This window comes from Clinocottus analis, unplaced genomic scaffold (genome assembly GCF_023055335.1).
Source record: "Clinocottus analis isolate CAN_PGR_092001 unplaced genomic scaffold, fCliAna1.0.p SCAF_7, whole genome shotgun sequence".
Classification (NCBI taxonomy): Eukaryota; Metazoa; Chordata; class Actinopteri; order Perciformes; family Cottidae; genus Clinocottus; species Clinocottus analis.
The window spans coordinates 13,128,464-13,141,755 of NW_027176229.1; the positions used below are offsets into that span (position 1 = coordinate 13,128,464).

At 39.1% G+C, this 13,292-nt stretch overlaps 1 protein-coding gene across 7 annotated transcripts in view; it reads left to right on the forward strand.

Annotated features, from left to right (window-relative positions):
* Window positions 1–13,292, forward strand: part of trpm3 (transient receptor potential cation channel, subfamily M, member 3) — a 121,540-nt gene that overhangs the window by 92,717 nt on the left and 15,531 nt on the right. For 4 of the 7 annotated variants that reach the window (XM_068566730.1, XM_068566731.1, XM_068566733.1 and 1 more), the window contains 8 exons: window positions 4,010–4,110; window positions 4,843–4,977; window positions 5,189–5,239; window positions 8,008–8,043; window positions 8,207–8,347; window positions 9,931–9,960; window positions 10,918–11,210; window positions 12,694–12,922. In XM_068566730.1, coding sequence (XP_068422831.1) covers window positions 4,010–4,110; window positions 4,843–4,977; window positions 5,189–5,239; window positions 8,008–8,043; window positions 8,207–8,347; window positions 9,931–9,960; window positions 10,918–11,210; window positions 12,694–12,922 — 1,016 coding nt within the window. The remainder of the gene's footprint in view (window positions 1–4,009; window positions 4,111–4,842; window positions 4,978–5,188; window positions 5,240–8,007; window positions 8,044–8,206; window positions 8,348–9,930; window positions 9,961–10,917; window positions 11,211–12,693; window positions 12,923–13,292) is intronic. The other 3 variants (XM_068566732.1, XM_068566734.1, XM_068566736.1) reach the window with 1 other exon arrangement.

Below are 13,292 nucleotides of genomic sequence, written 5' to 3' on the forward strand. Positions count from 1 at the left end.
AAATTGAGTTACAAAATTGAAAATGCAAACATAAAAAAGTGCAAACATAGCAATTAAACCTAACCACCTCATCCACTACCCTATTTCCCACTTTAATGTTTCCCATGCCCTAACCCCTCTACACACACACACACACACACACACACACACACACACACACACACACACACACACACACACACACACACACACACAATACTTGTGATTGGTTTTGCAGTAGCTTATATTGATCACAGTTGCTTTTGCCCTCCTGCTGCCCACTGGAGTTTGCATGCATTCCCTCTCTCAAACACACACATGTATATACATGTGAGCACATTAGGTGCCAATGTCATTCCTCAGAGACTTAACAAGTTTGGAGAGGGAGACAGTGATAGATAAAAATGTTTTACATAATTCATGTGTAGTAGTCAAGATTTATTATTTCTGTGGCCCATGCATCACTTCCTGATCTTTGTCTAAGGCACTTGCTCTCCTGACCTACTACTTTCTCTATGTACACATGTCTCACTCATGTATTTTATTGACTCATCTGTCTCTATCTTTCATGTCTGTTCACTTTGTTGTACCCCCTCATTCATTTTAATTTCACATTTTTATAGGAAGGGCATGTAGATGTGTGAGTGAAGGGAGGAATTGAAAATCAAAGGAGGAAAAGACAAAATAGGAAAAAGGAAAAGAAAAGGAGGAGATCAAATAAGTGAGGGAACACTTTTCCTTTATGGGGAAAAAAACATGAGGGTCATTTTACAAGTAAGTCTCATTCTGCATTTGAATGAGTGAATGAGACGCGTTAGGCTTTTAGTGTAAAATGAAATCAGTCACATCCTGCCCAAGAGCTTTTTAAAACACTGGATTAGACTCCTTCGCTGAAGAACTAAGCTACTGCCTGCAGCTCAACAAGGAACAGCACAGTCAGGAATACACGGTGAGGGGGGAACAGAGCAGGAGCAAGAAAAAAAAGAATAAAAAAGTGAGTGTGTGAGCTTGTGTGTGTGAGAGAGAGTGATTTAGAGAAGTGGAAACAGAAAGGATTCTGTAGCAAAAGACACATGGTATGGGAGAGGGGAGTTTAGAGTATTTGATGGTCCGCTGTCTGAAGTAGTCAATATCTTGACGATTAGGTCCATAAAGTCAGTTGGCTGCAGTTCAACCTCCCTGCAGGCAGACAGAGTGAAACCACATGTCGTTAATAAAGCAAGGACACCTTGTCTGTATACATACACATATCTCCACTAAAGCTCTTATTAGTAGGCTCTGAATCTTATTAGCAGGGCTCTGACTGAACTCACACCATTAAGCTCCAGTAATGCTGTACAGGCCTTTAAGACGGAGAGAGCATGGTGTAAAGCGATGATACTTCTGTGCTTATTAAAAATTACACAGTCTGGTCTAAACACAAGGGATTATTATCCTACTTTATATAACAGGGGATTTCTCTAAAGGCGAAGATGAATCTTTCTCATTTTGGTTAACTCCTCCCAGTGTGCAGGTAAATTATTCATGTGAACAGCAGACTGTGCTTTTGTTCAATCTCACTGGTCAAGTGCCACTAAGAAAGAAAAAAAATACTTTATTGCAGCATATTCAATAGCATTATACAGTGGAGCTATTTTACATTGGAGCACACAGCCCTAACCAGTTGTGAAAAGAGAGGTTTAGTTTTATATTCACTGTCCTCCTCTGTCCCCATTTTGTTTTATATATTGCCGCTAGGTTTTTTGTCTATTGGGTAAAGTGTTTGAGACGTATCATATACAATACATTCTGTATCACTGTTGTATACGCTTGTTAAAGACCTACCTAAAGGATATATTACTGTACACACTAGGGCTGTATTTCACAAGTATTTTTAGGCTAAGTTGATCCTAAGCCCCATCCTAATAATTTTCTTACATATTGCAAGGTGTCTAAATAAAACTAAACATGTGTGCCATTTTAAAGAAAAACACACCTGCATTGTGAGAATGTTGGCAGATTTACAATATGTCCTGTAGCAAACAGCAATGACATGCAGCAAAGATATTTCATTGATGAAAATGTACTGTTCAAGTGAAGACAAGAGAAGATGAATAATTCCTTATTTCAGCAACGCCATCCATCCATCCAACTATCCTTATTCGTCAGTGTACCCTTGAATGTTGACATATTTTTCTTGCCTTTTTTCATTCAGTCTTACAATAAGAAAATCAGTCTTTTGTTGTTTGTGTGTGTTTATCAGGCTAGTAAGTGGGTCCTTAAAATGCCTAGAATACACATCTAATAATAAAAGGCCTTAAACATTATTAAATTGTCCTAAATTCAGATTGGATAGGTCTTAAATGTTCTTAGTCACGTCACTGTGCCAATTTCTGTTATTCCCATCCTCCCCTCGACACATTTAGATCATGCAATGAGTCTACATCATGGTGTGGTTCATACTCCTGCGGCTGTGTGCCTATGCTCTGCGTGGTCCTGGCGCGTTAGTCACAATCTTTTAGGATGTCCACGGCACGTCCCTGCAACTCTCTGCAAGCCATCTCTGCAGTTCTGCAGAAGCTTTTCCACAGAATAAAAAATAAGGCATAAGGCCTTGCTATTCAGCCTGCTCGTTAATTAATGAAAATGGAAAATGCAAATGTGACCCATTTTATATTAACATCTAATTAGGCTCTTTTTTGTCATGGTCAGTAGAGGGCATTCTGATAAGTGTAGCTCTGGCACAACTGTAGAAAAAGAACAGGTGAGAGATGTGTAATTATTAATCCCACTGCATTTGTTCGCAAGACCCACCCTACGTGACGATTGGTTAAGGTAAAGCATTGACCTAAAGTAGTTAGGGTCAGAATATTTAATTTATCAGAAGATAGGACCTGAACAAATAAGGGGTATGTCTACTTTGGCGAATATGCACGCCGAGCCAAGGGATGCACATAGGAAGTTCCATTTCTGAGAGAGAAAAATTGAGACTTCCAGAGCACCACTGGAGTATCTTTTTTACCATGCTAAATTATCATTTGATTACCAGCTGAAGGTTTGTTCCAGTTTTGAAACAGAAGATGTTTTGTTGATTTTTTTAGCTGCTTGGGAAAAGTGTGATAAATCTCCTGTGAGTCATGTCGTTAAAGAGTGCTGCAGGGATGACGTGTTTTTGTAGGCCGATCCCAAAAGTTAACAATGCACTGGTTACCTCGGCAAAAAAAAAAAATGGAATTTTACTCCTGGATTTCTGATTATTGTAGAAAATAAGCTTTGCGTCACAGACAAGTTCATGATATTTACACGTTTTGTTCACAAATTAACGCCTTTAATTTTTTTAAACGTTAATGCAATTGGCGGAAGTAAAAAGCTAACGTTAAGCTATCAACATTCAACGCTACGTCACATGAGTATACACAAGAAAGCTTTAAAGACAGACTAGTCAGCGTGATGATGTTATATAATCTCATTTATCTACTTGTTTTTTATGAGACAAAAGCTTCAAATTCAGGAACAGTTATGACATATTCCTGCAGAACTCTACATAGCGTGTGTTAGACAATAGCTGTGCTACTTACTGGTCTTAAAAGCTGGCAAAAGCTAGTTCAGCATAGAAAAAAATCACAGACAAGGATCTACTTTGGCTTCCTTTCCTTCCTTGCTGAAACCATACAATCGACAATAGAAAAAGGGACTCAAGATTGTTTTCACCCAGGCAGTTACTGTTTGTGATGTGAGGATTTTGTTTTGTGTGAGCTCTCCAAACCAAATTCCTATCAGCTATTGTATGTTGTATTGGCAATAAAGTATTTCATCTTGAATTCTGTCTACCAGATGAACGGTGAACAGCGTGAAATAGCATCTAGCAGGGGAACTTGAGTAAAAGACTTGAGGTCTTTAGCAACATAAAAATAGTAAAGTACAACAGCTAATGAATACAAGTATGGTACATTGTTCTGAGCTTGAATCTCCAAATTTGCATAAGGGTTTAATCAACTTTGTTTTCCAGAAGCATGACATTGCCTCTCAACACACTTGTATCCTCTCTTAGGTGCCAACGCTTCAGCTCCTGACCAGCTGAGTTTGGCTCTGGCTTGGAACAGAGTGGACATCGCCCGCAGTCAAATCTTCATCTACGGACAGCAATGGCCTGTAAGAAAGAACCATAAACAATATATATGATAATAAACATACTGCAGCGGAGATTCTGTTTGTTTACCGAAAAAGGTATTTGGCAATGCACCTCAGTTTTTAAATGCACCTTACCTGAGATTTGTTTCCAAAAACTGCCTTCATCAGCTTATTATATTCATAACAATTGATATTGCATGCATTTAAGAAGTACACCTCAGAATGTTTAGCATTTACACAAAATAAATTTTGAAAGATGATGACTAAAACGTCAAATACACTGTCGGCTTTAATTTTGCAGAAGGCAACGCAGTATTAGTGCTGGGTTAAAGGTTCAGCACTGGGTAAATGGTTGCAAATAATATTCAAGGATTTATGCAGATAACTGTACAAACAATAGCTCAAACTTGACCTTTACGTGATCCATAACATATTTTTGTATTTGATCCTTTTCACTAGTCATCTGTAATCATTATAAAGAAGTATGCATTCCTTGTAGTTTTTGTTAAACTATATTTTGCAGGTTGGGTCTATGGAAGCAAGTTTTATAGAACCAAATATACGTTTTAAAATAATGAAGTGTGGCTCCACTCACATGTTATATGAAATCCTCTGCTAATAATAATCTTGTAAAAGTGATTGTGATCAATCTTTATTTATTTCCATGCAGTACTCCTGTATCAGTGGTTTGCTGTGTGTGTGCGCTATGTATGGTGTTGTCAGCATGTTTACTCTCTATCCCATGTGCCTTAGGTCGGTTCCCTGGAGCAGGCTATGTTGGATGCCTTAGTTCTGGACAGAGTGGACTTTGTCAAGTTGCTGATTGAAAATGGAGTCAGTATGCACCGTTTCCTCACTCTTTCCAGACTGGAGGAGCTCTACAACACGGTAATAACAAATGCACATTCAATTGTTTATAAATACTAGGAAACAGTGTCAAACTAAAATATTGACTGAAAGGTCACTTTTGCTAAAAAATAAATTAACACGGTGCTTGTTTTGATTTAAAAAAATAGGACGGGCAGGGGCAGTTTTGTCCTTAGGAATTGTAATACATAGTAATATACTTATGTGTTGTGTTTTTTAAATTTTTCCACAGAGACATGGACCATCCAACACACTGTACCACCTCGTCAGAGATGTCAAAAAGGTAAGACCATCACCGCTATGTGGCTATTCAGGCACACTGTCTGGGAATGTTGGCTTGAATGTGTATATTGAAGAGGATACATTTGACTGCATAGTTTCAGTTGCTTTTTTGCGTTGTGTGTTGTTGCTCTATTTGCATCAATTAGTGTGTCTACATTTTGGTAGCCCTAGTTGCTGTTACTTCAAATAGAGGCCGGCATTTCTCTTTCAGCTGGAGTTGCAGGCTGCAGTGGCTGTGTAGAGCTATGCACGACTCTCATCCCTCTCATGACTTTTCAGCAATTTACTCTAATATCATGGTAAACAAACACGACATGTATTAAACACTGCTTTATCCACAGAACTTGAGTTTGAGCAAACTGAGGCCGCAGTGAAACAGCTGAGAAGGAAGAACTCAGTACACACAATTTATGAATCTCTGTTTTCATTTGTATTAATAAATAACATTATTAAAAGTGTTCCTTTAGCATGCAGTATCGTGTGATATTTTTAATAGTGATATTGGACATTCCCTTACATAACATAGATTTTATTTTCAACCAGGACTGTGTTATTTGCATGTTTAAGACAATAAAATGGTGGAATCCTCTCTCTCAGTATAGGTTTTGGCTGCACTTAAGCCAAAAAAGCTATAGAATGTCATTTTTTACTGCACAGCTCCGATAACACCTTGATTATTACTGCATTAAATACAGCAACCAAGAACTTTAAATTCAACCTGTGTCTGCATGCCAATTAGGATTGATCCCACTGTCGAGAAATGATTGAGAGGTCAGCAACGCCACCATTAGCATTGAGAGATGTTCATTAATTAAATAGTACTGATTATAGTAACACTGCATGCTCCTCTGGGAGTTGCTGAAGAGGCTTGATGTTGTAATCACTCCTTTACCTCCTCTATCTTTAAACACAATTTTGATATTAAGTTGGTGCAGAAAAAAATATGCAGTTAATATTTCCCCACAATGCCACTTTGCACACAGGCAAAACACTCACATACAGTGCATAGTGCATGGCATAACATCCTCATCTTTTTGCAGAGCTGTGCATAATTGCCATAGTGTAGTGTTTGTGTCTCGTTGTTTCATAGTATGATGCTATTTAGATTGAACCGCCGTCTCTTGGTATGCGTCACCATGTCATCGCTGTTCATACTCTTCACAGGTTATATTTTGATTAAAATGCAGATGTATTGCTAACAGCAGCTGTACGGTCCAGTGAAAGCTACTCTCAGGTTTCTGTAGTTCATTCAGATTGTATGAAAGCCGAGTCAGAAAACAGAACATCACAGGGATTGACAAAAGCTGCCAAAGCAGAAATTTGTTTTCCTTCTACACTTTCCACTACACTTGTACATCAAGATATCAGGTAAAACTGAATATAACGGATGTTTCTTCTTAGCTTTCTTTGCTAATTGAAGGTAGAAATGAGCCAGAATGGTTAATGCATGGGCACACCGACTTCATTTATACTACCTTCCACATTTTAATAGAATGTTCTTGTGATAATCTGGTGAGCTTCCGTACATTTGGCAAAAAGTACACATAAGCAAAAGTGACTGGTTTTCCTTAAAGGTGAAATTTGATATTCAATTATATTCTCTGAATTCCGTATTGAGCACCTTTAATGCAGTGTCCGTTAAAGCAGTGGTTATGTTGTAGGGATATTTTCAAGAGAGCAACTTCAGCAACTTAAACTTAAGTGCACTGCAGAATTAAAAACAGCAGCACTCTAAGCTCTGTGTGTACTCACACAAGGTGTAAACAAACAGTTATTAGCTTGAGCTTCACCACCACAGGGAATTAAAGAGGGCTCGGCTGACCGCAGACTGCTTTTGAACTATATATATGAGTATGAGGAGGTGAAGCCTTGTGTTCTCTTTGAACCACGGATGTAAGAGAAGACAAACAGTATATGTGGCTCTCTTTTGAAGGAAGTGGTCCTATAGGGCTTTGCCAGGCTTTAGCACCGATGAAAAATGCAATCTTTGAATCTAACGTCAAGATCTCACATCTGATTGGATAGTAGTGGAGGTAATGAGAGAGGTGTAAATATATGTAAGGTAATTTATGTATCTCATAAGAACAATGGGGGGGTCAGTGTAATGACTGCAATATCTGGGGTTAGGGTTGACGTTGAGGGCACGAGAGTGAGCGGCGAGAGTTGACAAAGTTACCGTCCTCACAGGAAAGAGCTTCTACTATTTAAATAAGGATTCGGGCCTCCAGCGCTAATAGTTGTCTGTCTGTCTTCCCATGCTATTGCCCCTCTCTTCCGGGCTAATAAGACATAACCACTCTCTCTTTCTTTTTCTTTCTTCAAGACTGCATTGAACCTCACTGAGAAGATCTCATTATTTCCCTAAATGCAATTATAACCAATCATTGGGTTATATTATGCAATTTGTAATTGTCTTATTTTCTCTATGTATCAAATTGCCCCTGAGTTTTGATTCATTTCTCATTATCTACTCCACTGTAAGAGAAGAAGTTACAGCTTAGTGCTTTACTGAGAGCTTTTATGAATAACACCATGAGACTGTAACCAGTTTTGGTTTTCTCCACTTGTGTGGACTGGAGAAACAGCTCCATATTTCTAGATTCGAACGCAGCTACAACTGGTTTTAAAGAATACAAATTGCACACATATAAACTGAACCACAGTCTGGTTGAGATGACAATTGAGGCTGGAGGAGAAATCTTGCCTGAGAGTTTCTGTGTGTCTCATTTCCCTTGCTCTTGCTCACTGACAATGTGTGTTCTTTCCAAGCGAGAATATCCAGGGTTCAGTTGGATCTACTTCAAGGTGAATCAGATAATCATGTTTTTTCTTTCATAGCCAAAAACACTTTGATATGGATTTTGTGAAGTGAGTGTGTATGTTTTGTACACTTTATCCCTCGTTTTAACCCTCCTTTATGAATCAGGTGGCCTGGGTTGTTGCCTATTAACATTATATGGTTTTCTAGGGAAATCTGCCCCCGGACTACCGCATCAGCCTCATCGACATCGGACTGGTGATAGAATACCTCATGGGCGGGGCATATCGGTGTAACTACACCAGGAAGAGATTCAGAACTCTGTACCACAACCTCTTTGGACCCAAGAGGGTGAGTGAATTATTCTCATCTCATCATTTATGCATTTCAAGACTGATGTCTGGCCAAATTATGTTTTATCAGGGACCGTGTACTCAAGGACAGACCTTGCTTATGCAAGTAGTGAATTAGCATGTACATGTTAGTTGGGACATGACCGAGCAGGAGACCTGAGAAAGTGTGATACTTGATGTGTTGGAGGAGGAAGAAATTTGGTAACAATGCAATTTTATTTTTATACTGCAAGTGGATTCAGAGCTTTGTTTTGTTTAGAAGACTGGGTGTTTTATACATTTCAGGAAACTGACTGAAATGGCAAGAAATATGGCAAGAAACTGCTTTTTTGGTTAGCTTATCTTCAAGGTGCAACTGCTAGCTAATGCAGCACTAGGATGGAATATCAATCTACATGTCTCAGCCAGACAGCATTGCACAATTAAAAAAGATCACATTGAAAACGTTCTGTTCAGGAATTTATTGTCACTAAAGCCACACAAATTATGATCACCTCCAATTAAGGCAAAGGTCGAACATAAAAGTCGTCCTCCTGTTATTCTCCATTTCCTCATCAATTAGACAAACGCTGTAACAAATCATTCATCTATAGCAATGACTCTTCATCGAGTGCTATCATAACGCCACAAATATACACACTTTATATTAATTACTACAGTATCCATCTCACTGATTAGCACATCCTCAACCAAAGTGGAGGATCGCTGAAATGTACTGTAGTATTTGGTGGTTGTGTGTTTTACACCACACAAACTGCACATTATATGCTCTATGTTCATGTTCTGATGTGAAATTCTCTCATTCTGCCTCAATACCTCACACACCGCCACAGGTGTGATGAAAATAGAAGCATACACAGCTGTGTCTGAAACACCATATTTCTGCTCGATTGTGCACCTTTGTTGTATATGGTTGTATGTTTGAGTATGTGTGTTTGTGAGTGTGTGTATGTGTATGTGAGTCTTCATGTGCATGTGAGTCTTCATGTGCCTGTTTATCACATTGTATGTCTGCCATGGCAGCAACAAAGCAGCTGGAAAGACGCAGATAGTGCGAAAGAGAGAGAGCGAGAGAGACAGGTCCAATTTACAGTGAGTTTGTAGATGAACATGCACGCACACACACATACAAACATGTTAACTAAGAACAAAGCCTTGAAATAGATGCAGATATCAAAATCCCCACTGGAGACCTGAGCTATTTTTACCAACTCAGATGATGGCTCATGAATGCATAATTCATACGTGCCCTGCTTTAATACAGCTAAACAGTACTGTACCAAATGCACAAATACACTCTGCTTTTAATACATGTACATGTAAAAGATTGCTGCTGTATGTAAAGCACACTGTCACTCACAACAGCACCAAACTGTTAAAAAAAAAAAAAAAAGCTTGAAGTGAGTGATTTCTGGACTCATGTGAGTGATTTCTGGACTCATGTGAGTGATTTCTGGACTCATGTGAGTGAGTCTGTCTGTCTGTCAGTCTGTGCTGTGTTGTGTTGTGCTTATAGAGTAAATTACTCTATAAAATACATCACACTTGTTCTGCTTGTTTATGTTTTTGTTGCTTTTTTAGCCCAAAGCCCTGAAACTGCTGGGGATGGAGGTGAGTGTTGATCTTATGGAGATTGTTATTCAGTCATTCCTTCACTATACCTCTCCCTTGTTTAAAACACTCTTTTCCCTCATGACATGTTTATTGTTTAGTCAGTCTGCAGGATGTTTTTTTTAGCAAAAGTAGTCGTTTATTTTATTGTCAATCTGTATGGACACCTTTGAGCCAGTTAAAAGCGTGTCAACAGATAACTTAATAAGTTTCACACTACTTTGTAATAAAGAAAAAAAGTATATTACTCGTATATTACATTTCAGAGCAGCACAGTTCCATTTCACTGAATTGGTAATGGCTGACCTGGGAGGATTACATTATTTTATTTTTTTTGGTGTACTACCGTGTATCCATGGTGTACAAATAATGAAGTACTCAAATCATAAAGCTTTTATCACAGTATGTGTCTACAGATTTCTCAGGGGTATTTTCCATTAACCGTTAAAACTTGAAATTATAAGAGATCAATGTTGTCCTGCTGACATGCCATTAGGACACTAAAGGGCAGTGTCACTCTCTCCAGAGACAGGGAATTATCCTATGAAAAGATTTTATTGATTATTGAGTGTGTAAGACCAGGCACGTTGTGTAAATTTTGTGTGTAGCATTTTGTCCTTTCACCTTTGTCCACCCAAAGTCTGATTTTGCTTCTGCATTCAACTAACTTTCATCATGTGGAGGGCGAGTCATAAAAAAAAAAAACACAATAAAAATGTTCCCGGGGTGATATGACAGAGATAAAGTCATGGGTTCGATCCAAATTTTTGGGTTTTGTTTCTAATTCAGAACCCAAGTACATACATAAATAGTTCAGCATAAATGTAAAACACTCCTTATCTTGTTCTTCTGGGAATAAACATCAACCCTAACAAGTCACTCCAAAAAAATGTATATCTACATAGCTGTCTCTCCCCCCCCCCCCCCTCCAACTAACTTGCTCTGGATCTGCACTAGGATGACATGCCCATCCGCAGAGGCCGCCAGAAGACAACACGCAAACGAGAGGAGGAAGTAGACATTGATTTGGACGACCCTGAAATCAACCACTTCCCTTTCCCTTTCCATGAGCTTATGGTGTGGGCCGTGCTTATGAAACGTCAGAAGATGGCGCTGTTCTTTTGGCAGCATGGCGAAGAGGCCATGGCCAAGGCCTTGGTAGCATGTAAGCTTTGTAAAGCCATGGCACATGAAGCCTCCGAGAACGACATGGTGGATGACATCTCCCAGGAACTAAACCACAATTCCAGGTGGGTGAAAAAAATATGTGCACATACAGCCTTCTGTCAAGATATTTCTGTGAAGTGAGATTTTGTCGTCCTGAGCACAACTTCTCTCACAAAAACATGTCTGTAATAAATGATTAACGCAAAGTCGAGTGGTCAATTTACACAGGACAGTCTACCTTCACACTCCATCCATGTGCAGATACACACACAACAAACTTACATAAACCTTCTTCCCTGCAAACTGACCTGTTTCAGACAACTCCAGCCTCCTATGGGATGTAAGTGGTATAAATACAAAAATCTGGTAACATGCATCTTCGTTAGTTTAGTATATGCATTTGAGATCAAGGTAATCACCTAGAGATGAAAATGCTGTCTATGGAAATTAAGGGGAAATCTTTTAGATAATGCAAATGAAGCATAGCCACACCAACCAGAACTCCCCACACACACATTTTCAAAGAACAGCAGCATATAGTGAGGTAATTTTCCACACAGAATTTGTTTGGCTTCCTTAGTAGAGCTCATTTATCTACATACATTTGTATATCTTAATGTAATCTTTATATATGCAGTGTTTGTAAAAACTAATTTCTGTGTGTATGTATAACTCAAGGGATATTTGTGTGAATGTGAAAAAAAGTGTGGAAGTGCATATAGTATGTCCCAGGGAGTTGGGCTTGCTTTCCAAGGCACCTTCTTATTTCTTAATATATCATATAAGTCATTTGAAAAAGCCCTTTACAGAAACAGAAACATATATTTCGTCTGTGTCATGTGGTGTGCATCAAGACATTGTGAGCCCTTGTTTTGTAAATCTTCCAAACTCCATGTTATTGACTTTTTATACACATTAAACTACATGGACAGATTGCTTCACAGTGTATTGTGCAATATTGCGCTTTTTCGTAGGCTGCAATTTAGGTGGAACTTGATCTCAAAGCACTGATTTAGATTTGTATTGTCCGGGAGTGGACATACTCAAATGCTGGTGGTGTGGTGCTTTGCAGTTTCGACGAGTTAGTGTATATGTGAATGTTTGTGATGGTCCCATATTCAGATTTTCCCCCAAATAAATATGTCATATTAGCTCTGTAGTGCTGTAATCGTAACTTTGAAATTTGCACACAACTTTCTTTGTTAAGCATGCACAATACCTAGAACAAACCCATTCACCTTGGATAAGATACAGACATAATTACCAGGGAGAATTGTGTCCCTCTTTGCTGTATACATGTGTCTGCATCTACTAAAGAAATTAGATATGCTTGTCATGTAAGTCCTTGACCATGCCCATGTGCTGTATTGATATGCAAAGTGTTGTATTGCTTTCCGTGTGCAAGTATTTGTATTCAAATAATCTAATTGCCTTCAGAGTTTGGCCAGATGGTCACTGATTCCTTGGCCAGATTCATTACATGTTTACATGTTTAGACAATGTGTGTCAATGTCTCTGTGCATGTCTTTCAACGTGCCTTTATATATCCTGCATATAATTTCCCAGAGAGTTTGGCCAGCTGGCAGTGGAACTCCTCGACCAGTCCTATAAACAAGATGAGCAGATGGCTATGAAGCTGCTGACGTATGAGCTGAAGAACTGGAGCAACGCCACCTGCCTGCAGCTGGCGGTAGCGGCCAAACACAGAGATTTCATCGCTCACACCTGCAGTCAGATGCTTCTGACCGACATGTGGATGGGACGCCTGCGCATGCGCAAGAACTCAGGACTGAAGGTACGAGAAGTGGGCCAGATGTTTGGGATAACCTATGTGTAAAGAAACACATGTTTACATTATATACTGTATGGTCTGTGCACTTCACAGCAACTTTAGGCTTCAGAGTTAAGAGAGCCAGAGTTGTATTAGAAAGCTTGAATCCCCTCAGACTGCAGAAGAGAAGTTGGGCAGGGAGAGTAATGAGAAACCCCCTCACCTTCCTGAGAAATTATCTTATAGGCGGCCCAAATCAGTCCTGTGGATCTGCTGAGTGCTCACAGAAGAGTGGAGAGTGGTCGTACATGACAAATAGCAGGTGTGATGTGTAGAAATGTACAGATGGGAAGCTAGATTAAAAAATGGATGATTACCTTTTTGTGGATAATGT